Here is a 14,717-nt window from a genome sequence, read left to right on the forward strand (position 1 = left end):
TAGGTGTTTTCTTTGGACACTTTCTGTAAATTGCTCAGTTCCAAAGGCAGGTTTCTTGTGTCTGAAACAGCTTCCACTTGATGCACCAAGGTCCTCAGAACAGAATGTTTCTGTGCTGGGTGGTGGTATCTGGCTGTGTACAAATACTGATCTGCATGGGTGGCTTGTTAATTAACACGGTGGCCAATACACTCATCTACTTTCAGATAGATAATGACATCAAGGAATGGCAAGGCACCAACCATCTCTACCTCCATAGTGTACTGAATGTCGTCATAAATGTTGTTGTTGTTGTTGTTGTAGCCCTTGCACTGTTCCAACTTTCCATGTCCATGAGGCCAAGTAATGAATGTGTCATTGACATAACAATGGAAGCAACTAGGCTTTGCAGGAGCCATGTTCAGTGTGATGACCTCAAAATATTCCATAAGCAGGTTGACAGTAATTGGAGCTAATGGGCTTTCCATCACAACTCGCCTGCCTGGTTCAAATAATCTCCACTGATACAAAACATACCTTGGTGTGCTTAAATAAACATACATTATTGTCAAAGAGATGAGAGAGCAAATCCATAAAGTCTTTGATTGGAATGTCAAAGTGGGTCATCATATCTCCTCTTCCAAGACAGAGACATTTGATGTGGCCAATGAAGTTAGTCATATTTTTGATATGGTGTAGACAGTAACTAATGTGCGAAGTAAGGAGGTGGGCCAAATGTTCTGTGAGTCTGTAACTTTATGCAGATGATCAGCACAACCTGACTCGTAAGCACACTGTCATATGTGGTAAGTAGTGCTAGTAATGTGTAGAATAAGATGCCTTCTGTCACAGAATACTGTGTGGTTTTGTTTGGTCTTAATTGTTTTGTGGTCATAAGGAAGCAGACACAAGGGTGACAGAGTTCCTTATGCGGGTGCTGCAAGCTAAGAAACTTGACGTCATTGTCACACAACCAATAGCCACACATCAGGAGAAGAAGCCATTGTCATTGTGGCCATTTCCTGTGTCTATTATTAAAATATGAAATTACTTTGTTGTTATGGAAATGGAAAAATATTCTGTTTTCTTAAAATGAAGACAGTCTTTTAGTATTCAGCTATGAACGCTGCATGTCAGTTTGAATGTTAGATAAAAGTGGCCATCTGTAATAGCATAAATCTCCCGTGAAATAAAACATTGAGCTGGATTTGTTATTGACAATGTATATACCCGAATTGTGAATTTTATTTTCAAAGTATTTACTTTCAATAAAATATTAATCTACCCAATTAAACAAGATGATTTAATCTGAATGACTGAGTGATCTTTTGGCTACACAAAATTACCACAAGGTGTCATATCTTTGAAAAGTATTCCTTACAAAAACTGAAAATTTATGTTTTAGAGGGTGATCTTTGTGAATGGGAATATTTTGACTGAGAATTGTGGTTAAGGATTGTCATAATAGCCTAAAATATTACCATAATTATGAGAGAATGTTGTTTAAACAATTGGACATTACAAAAAATTAGACATAGTGCTGTGATAATTGCGCTCTTTACTGATCTGGTATAGTGTGTGAGACTCGTGGAAACCATAGCAACGGAAGAAATGTTGAATCTAGATTACAGTATTTTCATGAGATTTGACTTGTAGATTGCTCATTAATAATATTAGAAGAGCTAGCATCTCTGATCTGTAGAAGTTAGGATCTGCAATATTAGAAAATTTCTCAGGAGAGACGGCCGGTATTGTGTCCAGCAGAAGAAAGTGTAAATAATCTACCAAGTGTTAATGTTTTACTATTTTCACTCAAAGATGTAATTGGTACAGAATGATGATGAGAGGTTACTTGACCTGATTGGTTACAGCTAGTGCTGAATAATCCGATCAGCATAAATTGTATCTGGTCATTAAAGAATTATTGTGTGTGTATTATTAACATGACCAATCCTAGTGCAGACACTTACTGTACACTGTGTGATTGAGAAACAGTCTGTGATACTTCCGTGTCCTTCTTATGAACTGGCAGGCCACAGAATGTAGGTGGTTGAGGTGCTTGAGGTAGATTTTTAATGATATTTTTAGACTGGCTGGAGTGTCAAGCAATGGCACCCATTGTTCCGTCTCATTTTGGCAGATCCAGTTCGAAGCTGTGAACCATCAGAGCTAACTGACAGCACAAAGATCGGTGGCTTCATGCCGTTGTTGGTGCTGCTTGATGAGGCTGAAATAGTTAAGCTGTATATTTGACTGCATGTGGACTTCATTGTGCTAAAGTTTTAAACAGGGAATGATCTGATTGTGTCAACAGGTTGGATCCCTAAAATTAGGTGACATTGTAATCAGAGTCCTCACTCACTGAATTTTGCTGACAGATTACCAGACTGCAATGCAAAATAACTAAAACACAAGTTCATTCTCCATACCTCTCAGCCCATTCATTCATCTTAAGTAAACATTAATAAAATCAATAACCCAAAGACATATTACATGGATGGAAGTGGTTTTTATATATGTTTTTTGTAGTTAGCTATAGTTGTGTTGATGAAACAGATGACAGATAAAATTAAATAGTTAGTAAATGCACCTGTTGAAGATGACCTTTTACCAGATATTCATCTGGATATTGATGTGAATATCCAGATTCACTGTGCAATGCCTGATGATAAATAGATTTTTCACTCATGGGTGTAGCAACTGATCTAAGTGTGTTTTATTTACTGCAGGTGTTGGCCTGGACTGTGTTTCACAGCCACTGCCAAAAATGATTAAAGCATTAGCAACATCACATGTCATACAGATAACCTCTGGACACAATCATTGCCTAGCCTTGACAAACAGTAAGTACAGCAAAACTTCTCATCAGTAAATAACATGTTTCATAATGTAATCAGTAATACATCAGTTATTGAAAGAGATTGATATTGCAAAATGACATTACACTTGAGTTGAAACAGTTATTTGTTGCTGATGATTGCAGTTCTGTGCACTTTTCTTTGAAATACTGCAATCAGAATTTTTGAAAACAATGAATAAAACTGTTTCTTTTTTTTTATCTCTAAAATTTCATATTTGCACATCTAGTTGTATACGGATATCATTTGAAATGAAATTCTGAAAATGTATCTGTAATGAATTATCACTATTCAATGGAGTGTGTGTTGAACTGAAATTCCAAGGCAGATTAAAACTGTAAGCCAGATTGGATTACAGTGCCCTCCTTCCAGGAATGCTAGTTATACAATATATGCAGGAACACTTCATGAAATTTGTGAAGTAGGAGAAAGATACTGGAAGAAGTGAATTTATCAAGAATGGTCGTGTCACCCCTGGATAGCTCAGTCATAGAGCAGTTGCCTGTGAAAGGCAAAGATCCTGCTTTGTGTTCCACACTGGCATACATTTTTAATCTGCTAGGAAGTTTGTGAAAATATAGTTTAAACTAAGTCAGAAAAAAGGTAAAGTAAGGCTATCGTCAGCCTGAAGGTTAGTTTGAATGTCACAGAGCTTTACTGGATGTGGTCTTATTGGAAGTGGTATGCCCTTGCCTTCTGCGGACCTTATTAATTGACTGACTCAGCCCATTTATCTCTCTCTTCTTCTTCTTCTTCTTTTTGTGTGTGTGTGTTTTTGGGGGGGGGGAGGGGGGCAAGAGGGGCTATAGTTTAGTTTAATGTGGGCTCTGAACCATAGTGCAAGTTCTCCACATTAGCAAATCATTATTACAGATGAAAGACGTGATAGCACTTCCGTTTTACCCGTATCTCATGCGGGTGGAAGAAATACAGGTAAAAAGAAAGTGTTGTCACTTATTGCTTTTTTTCACCTGTTTATTTTAGTTGTGAAATGACATTTAATTTATTTGGCTAATATTGAGGTTCAACACTTGGCCATGCATATTCAGTGATCTGTCGTTGAACTTAACTACCTATTCCAAATCCCATGTCACTTTACTTGATGTTGATCTTGTCCTCATCAAAGGCCAGCTACACACTTCTGTCCACATTAAACCTACCAACAAACAACAGTACATACATTTTGACAGTTGCCATCCTTTCCGTGTCAGATGATCCCTCCCATACAACCTTGGCATCTGAGGCAAACGTATTTGTTTGGATGCAGACTCTTTACAGTGATAAGCCACCATTCTCACCTCAGTCTTCACTGCATGTAATTATCCCACCAGCTTAGTTAAAAAGCAGATTTTCTGGGGCATCACATCCTATCCTGGTATTGCTGATCCCCCCAAAAAAAGCTTCGGAGCACACCATTGACTCAGTATTATCCTGGTCTGGAATGTGTTAATCAACTACTTCAACAGAGCCATGACTTCCTAAAACCATGCCCTGAAGTGAGATCCATTCTGTCTGAAATTTTGCCCTCCTCACCTAGAATAGCTTTCCGCCACCCTCCCAATCTCTCCAATATTTTTGTCAGACCCAATGCTCCCTCTGCACCCATTTCCCTACTCTATGGCTCCTACCCCTGTGACCGCCCCCACTGCAAGACGTGCTCTATGCACCCTCCTACCACCATATATAATAGCTCTGTAACTGACAAAACATATACTATCAGTGGGAGAGCCACTTGCGAAACGCCCTGTCATACACCAGCTATTATGTAAAAACTGTTTGGCCTTCTAAATTGGCATGACTACCACCAAATTATCAATTAGGATGAAAGGGCATAGGCAGAGGGTGTATACTGGCATCTCGCACTATCCTGTTGCAGAGCATGCTTTGCGACATGACATTCATGACCTTGGTGCTTGTTCCACCACAAGCGCCATCTGGATTCTTCCCCCAGACACCAGTTTCTCAGAACTCTGAAGGTGGGAACTAGCACTTCAACATGTCCTTGATTCTTGCCACCCACCTGGCCTTAATTTATGTTAATTTCTTCCATTTCAGCATTTCTTCACTGTAACTACTCTTTGCTTCACTCAGTTTTAGTTTTCTACAGCTTTCATTATCTTTCCTGTCTGTTTTTCACCGCCCCCTCCCGTCTCTGTTATGTACAATGTATTTAGCTTTTCACTCTCATTAACTTGTGCGTGATGTTTAAGCACTAATCTCTGTCTGCATACTACCTGTCTTCCACAGTTAAGCTCTCAGGTTTTCAAATCTCATCCAATGCTGTCCTCAACAATCGGTCTTTCCTTCTCATCCTGTCTCCCTGACCCACAGTTTGGGTGAATTTCCTGAAAACTTGTCAATTACAACTGTCTTTTTTTTGTGTGTGTTTTGCTACCACTTGGAGAGTACATTTTTATCTATCCAATTAAATAGTTAATGGAGTAGAATACTTTAAATTCTTTGATGATTTGCTGTTAAGAGCTTGATGTGGGAATCACATGTTACAGAACTCTTAAATGTCTATGCTTTGCAACTTTTGCACCAAAGATATTAGATTTTGCAGAGGAAAATGTCAACAAGTTTCCTATTTGCATTCTCTAATTCAGGGGTGGTCAAGGCATGTCAGATTGAAAGTGCCCCCCTTGTGCGGGATGAGGGTTGGCCTGTCTTGGCTTTGCTCGGCCCTTCTCAGAAGTATGTAATGTGGCACGAGAGTGCTTCATTTTTCGATCAGCTTGACACTCTTCAATTCAGCGGAATCATGTCAGTGCTGTTTACCCTTCGCTATTTCTTTCTGGTTAGTTCACAGGTCCAGTGGCATTTTGCACAAAAAGAATGTCAGTCTAGTGGTCTATCACCATAAGCCTTTAAAACTGAATAAGAATGACAGAATGGTGTGGCGGGATTCTAAATATGTATTATGTAGTCACATAATTAGCGGGTACTGCAGATTTGCCAGAAAGAATTGAAAGATTTAGTTGACTATTAGAGAGCAAAAGATTACAATGATCAACAGATGGCATTCATTGTTCGGTATACCAAGAAGCATTTTGTGTTAAATCTGCTGGTGAGGAGCCCATGAAGAAATTGGTGGTGCAAATAGTAAAATTTCTGAAACAGCATACATTATCCCACTGCCAGATGCAAAAGTTTCATACAGAATTGAATGAAAGGTTTGAAGACATTATATATTTAGTTATAACAAAGTATGTTAGTTAAGTCAAGGGGCATAATTGGAATGCTTTTTTGATTTAAAACATCCAATTGTTGAATTTATGAATGAAGAAGGATTGCAGGAACAAATATCAGAACATCCAAATGGATTGCAGATGTCACATTTTGAGTGAATGTGACTGCACACTGCCAACAGCGAGGTGAGAAGCAACTTATTTCTGATCTGACGGGGATGTATTGGTAAAGAAAATTGCGTTGTAGGAGGGACAATTCTGGCAGAAACAAAACAAAACATAAAACAAAACAGTCCAGTTTCCCAAGCTCAGTGGTGTTAAAGGAAACATGAAGTTTGTTGAAGTCATTGTGACCTTGAAAGAATTAAGAGGATACTTTTCTAAATGTTCTGACAACACTGCCAATCTGTTTTCGAGTCCATTTTCCATTTCAGTTGAAATCATCCCTGTGCTTGTACAGATGGAACTGATTGATTTGCAACTTAATTTGCATTTATAAGATAAGTCCTTTTATATGAAAACTGTTCGGAATGTTTGAATTATTTTCCTCAGGTTTCCATGGCTCCATAATGACTTTGCAAACTTGATAAAATATTTTCATCAATATTTTTGTGTGTGAAATGCTGTTTTTCAATTATGAAACTAAATAAGTCATAATTATGTGGCAATTGGAGTACAAAAATCTGTGAAATTATCTGCATCTCTCCATTTCCCAACTGTTCGTATGGATAAAGATTATATTGTGTCTTCAGCATAGCAAAAAAAAAAAAAAAATATATATTATGATTTATGTACTGAAAATTTGTTTCATTTGTGATCTACGTTGTTGAGAAATAAGTTGTATTGATGTAACTGCCTTGCCATCTACATACACTTTGTTCGTACTATCCTCCCTCATCTCCTTCCTCGTGCTGTGATGGGGGAAGTGTGCAGTCAGGCTGAGCGCTATGGTATACAAGCCAGGGTATAGCTCACAAGTTAAATTCTTGGCCGCCTCTGGCAGTGGGTGAGTGAGAAAATGTATGTTGCACAGAAGCCTATCTTAACAATAATACATGATGTCTATTCCTGCAAACAACTCTTCAAATAGTTGGGCATACTAACAGCAGTCTTGCAGTGCATTTGCCCCCTTAAGAAATTTATCATCAGCAATCAGTCACAATTTAAAAAATACAATAACATTCACAAAAATATTGCTGAATGGAGAAATGACTTGATGTGTACCATTGCTCAGCCTAGATGTGGCACTGAAAGAAATGAGATATTCAACCAAAATAATCTTTTATCTTTTATGCAGTGACCCATAATAAAATAACAGATAATAAAATTAAATTCAAAGACAAAACTAAAATCATGTGCAACTTCGTTCCATAGAATAACTTGGGGAGAGAGAGAGAGAGAGAGAGAGAGAGAGAGAGAGAGAGAGAGAGAGTGTTCTTTAATCGTAAAGCTAATTTGTCACATATCATAGTGATAGTTTTTGATCACGGTCTGTATAACATGAAAATAAATAATTAACTCAGAATGAATTTTCACTCTGCAGCAAAGTGTGAGCTGGACTGGGTTGCGAATCTGAGAACTTTGCTTTTGATGGGCATATACTCTACTAAATGAGCTATCCAAGCATGACTTGTGACTCGCCTTCACAGCCATACTTCCAGCAGTATCTCTTCTGCTACCTTTCAAACTTCACAGTAGTAAGACTGGGAGGGTGGGTTGTGAATTGTGCCAGGATAGCTCAGTCAGTAGAATACTTAACCGCAAAAGGCGAAGGTTTCAGATTCTAAGCGTAGTTCCTTGCACAGATTTAATCAGTCAGTAAGTTTTGACTATCTAACAGTGAGCACAAGTCATATCCTATTAATGTATAATTAACTATACCATTTATCAATAAGGAATAGATATTACATAATACTCTGGGGTGAAAACACAGTTATAAATGTTTTGTCTCATATTGTAGTATGCGACAACAATATTATTATTTGATGATAGGGGTTTGGTGATGTATATGGCTGAAATGGTGGTTTCTGACACTATTATTCATGAATGTTATAGAAACAATTTTTCAGAAATACAAAGGCAAATTTCCAAGGTTCAAACACATCTGACAGTGGAGCAGAACTAGTAGTTTTGTCATATTATTTTAGGTTTTACGACTATTGTTCCACATGACATGGACAGTGTCTGCACTAAATTAAATATTGTAAATGCCAACTATCAATTAATTGTATTTGAAGAGCTGTAGTACCATGACATACCTGGATCAGAAGAACAAAGTACTTTAAAATTGATATTTACTCCACAGTTGAACTGTGGTTAAATATTGTGGCTGACAATCTATCTGTTGTGATTTATTTTTGTTGTTTGCAGTACAAAAAAAATAATGTGGCTATTGTGAACCAACAAAGTGAAATCAGTACTGCACAACTGTCACTGCCACAACTGTGCTGAGTACTAAGTTAATAGCAAACTGATAATTTTGCTCCCTTCTGAGCCCAATCAGAAATCACTTTTTTTATTCTGATTCAGGTAGGACAAGGTGGTCACGAACAGCAAGTGAGATGCGCATGACATCATACGATTGATTATTTTAACTGAAATTAATACCTATTGATAAATGTCATAGTTTCCTTTTGTATTGAGATTCTCACTGAATATACCTTCAGTGAGAATGGTTAAACGTAAGGGACACCTTGGTAATTTTTAAAATGCTTTATAAATCAAAGAATTTTAAATTCCTTTGTTTGTGCTATTCCACAGATTTTATAAAGTTGTTTTAGTAAATGCAAGAGTACTATGACGAGTTATCATAAGATGTTAATTTTGTTCATCGTTTCTGCCAATTGTGCTTTAGACAAGGAACTGGTGAAGAAAATTGATTGCTACTCAATGTAATGGAAAGGGTTTGGTGGAAATGAATGCTAAATCAGTTTCACTAATAGTAATGAATGTTCAAACTGTTTGAGTCGAAGGACAACCCTAATATTGTGTGTACCTGTTGTCCAACTGTGAAGCACTTCAAATTAAATTTTGATAGGTGATAATCCACCTTTGTTTATAGAAAACAATTTCATCATACGGTTTAGTATACACCGTTCATTTTATTGTGTTCACCTGCTGTTAATAACAGTAAGCCTATGAGGGTATTTCAAAATATTTAGAAACTGACATGGCACAATTGGCATACAACAAGAATCAGTAACCACTTAGGAAACGGTGGTTGCAAAGACCATCAGGACCTACTAAATGGCATTGCAGCTGTTTCGTCACACGCTACAAATGGACGCCCAATACAAGAGATGTTCAAAGTTTTGTCCAGATACATTGAGACACGCCCGACATTGACGCTACATTGAGCAGCACGCCCTCTCAAAGAAACCTGGTATGTCTTGGAGACATGCTGCTCCCACAACAAACCTGCTCACTAGGTCCTCCAGCAAAGAAACAGGCGTTTCATACACAAGGCCCTTCAACACCCTAACATGAAAAAGTTGATTGGGGACAGATCGGGTGAGGGTGGTGGCCATGCGACTTGCCCACTGTGACAAATCCAGCAGCTGGGAAAGGGTACCTGCAGATGTGCCCTCATATGTCTGCTGGAATGCGTGGGGGCCCCATCACACTGTAATCAAATGTGTTAATGAATTTGCATGGGAGCATCATTCGGCATGTTCAGCAGAACCTCTGAAAATGTAAGAGATATGTACGATCATCAAGTCGGTCCGGGAGAATCTAGAGGCCAATTAAACAGTCTCTGACAATGCCAGCCAACATGTTCATGTTGAGGGTAAATTTGCATTGTCAGGCATATGTATGTGTAGCATGTGAGTTCACATTTGCCCATGTGTGCAGTTTGTGAATGTTTCTCACACCTTCATGTGTGAATGCAATCTTATCTGTGAAGCGGACATTCACTTGCAGCTTCGGCCTGTAGCGGATTCCTGCAGAAGCAACCAAAAAAATCCCTTGCACTTGTTGTAGTTCCCCGGTTGCAATGCCTGGACACGTTGGAAATGAAATGGGTGCTATCCTTCATCATGTACAATACACCAGACAAAGGGTTGGGGGATATCAGTGGCATGGTATGCACCTAGTGCTCTTGTTGACAGTGTATGCTGCACTCTTTCGAGCATGCTTTCTTCTACCACATCTGTCTGTGTTGTTCATTGGCGACCAGCATCCAGCTTGTGCTCATGGAACAAGCCAGTTTCGCACAGTCGATGATGTAGGGTGGCAAATAATGTGTGGCACGGCACCTTTTTATTGGGATTTTTGCATGGTACAATCACATGGCTTCCCATCCATTATGTCGTATGAGTAGTTAGCAATACTACTCTGAATGCTTCCACGGTGTGAATGGTGATGGTCTCCCTGTGCTCTGCTCGTCTTTGCACAGCACAGCAATGCCCTCTCATAAATGTAGTGCCCTCTCGTGGTGTTCATTACCCCCAGTTCATATGTGGTTGCTGATTTTTGGTGTATGCCCGATGTGTCATGTCAGCTTGTAAATGTTTTTGTGAATCTCCCTGTATATTACCTATCTGATATAACTTCATGACACGTGAATGAAAGCACTGATATGTGTTGCCACATACTCAGAACTGTGTTCCAATGAGGTGGATGAACAATATCAGAATCCTGGGCACTTATCACGGTTTTCATGTCAAACAATTTATTATAACCTTTCCAAGATCCTGTTCCATTAAATCATCATTATTACAATGTTTCTTTACAACATTAAGATGTTCACACACTTTTGCCCTGCTGCACTCATTTACTTTTGTACAGTATTGTGTAAGTCCCTTCAAAGTGTTTAATGAAAGAGTGTAGGCATTTGTTGTGGAATTTTGTACTTAGTCGTTTTCCATATCAGTGTGATTAGCTTTAGGTTGCAGTATTAGGGAGATGATGATGATAATGATGATGATAATAATAATAATAATAATAATAATAATAATAATAATAATAACCCCCGTGGAGGCCCGGGAAAAGAATAGGCCTCCGGTATGTTCTGCCAGTCGTAAAAGGCGACGAAAAGAACAAACCACTAATAGGGCTAACCCCCCTTTTAGTGTGATTACTTGGTTCAGGACAGAACTAAAGAAGCCTCGGACAAGTGCCGTCATGGTCGGGGACGACGCTTGAACCCTATGCCCGCCCACAATGGTAACGACACTGCTAGCCAACTGGAAAATGATTTAAATCCAAATAGAGGTGTTTTGCAGGATATGCTTCCTGCAACCACCCTAGAAGGAAAACAAAGACAGAGGATGAGATGGTCAGATGAAGTTAATCGACACCTCATGTTCTGTTATTACCAAGCAACAAATCTAGGAACCAACACAACTGGATACAGATCACAAGTATACACAACATTTATTACCAGATACCCGGAATTATAATTTTTAACAGAACAACGACTAGCTGATCAGATGCGTGTAATAATAAAAAATAACAGGATACCCCAGTCAGAATTAGAAAACATCAAACAACAAGTACAACAAATACTAGAACAAAATAATGTGCAATCAGAAGAAGAAGAAAATACAGTAATGGACTCAAACATCCCAGAGCAAACAAACAAAGACCAACATGCATCAATTAAACAATCAGAGGAAAACGAAATCTTAAGACAGCCACCAGAACAAGCACAAATAGAACACGAAGAGACACACGTGTCAGATATAGAAGAGAAATTTCAGCTGACTTATATAGAATACAAAGACACAAATACAGACATCAGATCATTCTTGCATAGACCGCCAAATAACCCACAAGTCGAAACAACAATAAGAGCTATCAACACAATCATACACAACAAAATAAATGAAAACACAACTATGGAAGAGTTACAACTACTGGTTTATGTAGGAGCACTCACTACACTAAATATACACACTAGGCAGAGATCAGAACAAACCAACACACAGAAGAAACCCACAAAACCAGCATGGCAACACAGGCTACAGATCAGAATAGAAAAACTGAGAAAAGACATTGGACAGCTAACACAATTTATAAGAAATGAAATATCAGACAAAAAACGAAAAAGGTTAGGTAAAATCTTGCAACAAGAAGCAATAGAGCAATTAGATGAAAAGAAGCAGAAATTACAAGCATTGGCCGAACGACTTAGAAGATACAAAAAAAGTGAAAATAGAAGGAAACAAAACCAAACATTCAACACAAACCAAAAGAGATTTTACCAGACAATGGATAACACACACATTAAAATAGACTATCCACCAAACATAACAGACATGGAACACTTCTGGAGCAACATATGGTCAAACCCGGTACAACATAACAGGCATGCATGGTGGATACAAGCAGAAACAGACACATACAAGATGATACCACAAATGCCTGAAGTGATAATTTTGCAACATGAAGTCACCCGAGCAATTAATTCTACACACAATTGGAAAGCCCCTGGAAATGACAAAATAGCAAATTACTGGCTAAAGAAGTTCACCTCAACACATTCACATCTAACTAAATTATTTAACAGTTACATTGCAGACCCATACACATTCCCTGATACACTTGCACATGGAATAACCTATCTGAAACCTAAAGATCAAGCAGACACAGCAAACCCAGCTAAATACCGCCCCATAACATGCCTACCAACAATCTACAAAATATTAACTTCAGTCATTACACAGAAATTAATGACACATACAACACAGAACAAAATTATAAATGAAGAACAAAAAGGCTGCTGCAAAGGAGCACGAGGATGTAAAGAGCAACTGATAATAGATACAGAGGTGACATATCAAGCTAAAACTAAACAAAGGTCACTACACTACGCATACATTGATTACCAAAAAGCCTTTGATAGTGTACCCCACTCATGGTTACTACAGATATTGGAAATATACAAAGTAGATCCTAAATTGATACTGTTCCTAAACATAGTAATGAAAAACTGGAAAACCACAAGTAATATCCAAACAAACTCTAATAATATCACATCACAACCAATACAGATTAAGCGTGGAATATACCAAGGAGACTCATTAAGTCCTTTCTGGTTCTGTCTTGCTCTGAACCCACTATCCAACATGCTAAATAATACAAATTACAGATATAATATTACTGGAACATACCCACACAAAATCACACATTTGCTATACATGGATGATCTAAAACTACTGGCAGCAACCAATCAACAACTCAACTAATTACTAAAGATAACAGAAGTATTCAGCAATGATATAAATATGGCTTTTGGAACAGACAAATGTAAGAAAAATAGCATAGTCAAGGGAAAACACACTAAACAAGAAGATTACATATTGAATAACCACAGTGACTCCATAGAAGCGATGGAAAAAACAGATGCCTATAAATATCTAGGATACAGACAAAAAATAGGAATAGATAATACAAATATTAAAGAAGAACTAAAAGAAAAATATAGACAAAGACTAACAAAAATACTGAAAACAGAATTGGCAGCAAGAAACAAGACAAAAGCTATAAATACTTATGCTATACCAATATTGACCTACTCATTTGGAGTAGTGAAATGGAGTAACACAGACCTAGAAGCACTCAATACACTTACACGTTCACAATGCCACAAATATAGAATACATCACATACATTCAGCAACAGAAAGAGTCACATTAAGCAGAAAGGAAGGAGGAAGGGTGTAATGGATCTGGGAGACGTTAGTTTTTTTTACCGTATTTGTCGATACCGAATTGTAAATGTTTTCTTATATTTTTGTCGGGATTTATTATAATTTGTCTTATTATATGTTAATTCACTTCTGTTTTTGAGAGTAAAAGCATATTGATTACTATTAGAAAATGTATCGAAGAATAGCAAAGAGACTGATTACAACTGGAAGATTGTGTGTGGTGTAAAACATCTTTGACGTTGGAGTCGTCTTTGACTGTACTCAGTCGGCAGCTAACTCTTGGTGTGTGTTGACCATGGTGTTGACGGAAGAACAATTTGAAGTATGTTACTATTATTTTTATATTAACTAAAAAAAGAAGAAACTACATTTGAAGAAACTGTATTTGAAACACCAAAATGAGAGAAACACGTTGAACCACGTCAATTCTGCAACCAACAAAGATGCATTGTGGAATCATTCTCAGACAACTGAAGCCAAGACTATATCGCCGTATAAACGTTTAATGGAAAAGGTACTGTCACGAAATATGGCAAATTTAAGTAAATAAGAAAAAAATAGTGATCATATTGTCAACTTGAGTCTTAGCCGTATTTCAACTTGTGTCTCAGCCGGGATAACATTTGCCGTATTTTCAATTGTGGGCGTCAGCCGGGATAACATTTTGCAACATTTCAAGGGGATTCATCGACATAAAAAACCTACATTATGGACAGGTAGACAATTTAAGAAAATTCTTTCTAGAACGAGCAGAACTAGCAAAATACACAGAGCAATCACTCATATAAATACATCGGCTACACCACTGCAATTTCATAACCACTTCTACAATCCTCTAGATCACATAACATCAACAGATACGAAGAAAGTAAATTGGAAAAAGAAAACACTACATGGCAAGCACCCGTATCATCTAACACAGCCACACATCGACCAAGACGCATCCAACACATGGCTAAGAAAAGGCAATATAGACAGTGAGACGGAAGGATTCATGATTGCAATACAGGATCAAACAATAAACACCAGATATTACAG

General features: G+C 37.8%; 1 protein-coding gene across 4 annotated transcripts in view; it reads left to right on the forward strand.

The window, feature by feature from the left end:
* The window catches only part of LOC126090967 (probable E3 ubiquitin-protein ligase HERC4), a 230,695-nt gene that overhangs the window by 24,366 nt on the left and 191,612 nt on the right, over positions 1 to 14,717 (forward strand). For all 4 annotated transcript variants that reach the window (XM_049907026.1, XM_049907028.1, XM_049907027.1 and 1 more), the window contains exon 5: positions 2,709 to 2,822. In XM_049907026.1, the coding sequence (XP_049762983.1) occupies positions 2,709 to 2,822 (114 nt within the window). The remainder of the gene's footprint in view (positions 1 to 2,708; positions 2,823 to 14,717) is intronic.

The sequence above is a fragment of the Schistocerca cancellata genome, chromosome 1 (assembly GCF_023864275.1).
Source record: "Schistocerca cancellata isolate TAMUIC-IGC-003103 chromosome 1, iqSchCanc2.1, whole genome shotgun sequence".
In the NCBI taxonomy this organism is placed as follows: Eukaryota; Metazoa; Arthropoda; class Insecta; order Orthoptera; family Acrididae; genus Schistocerca; species Schistocerca cancellata.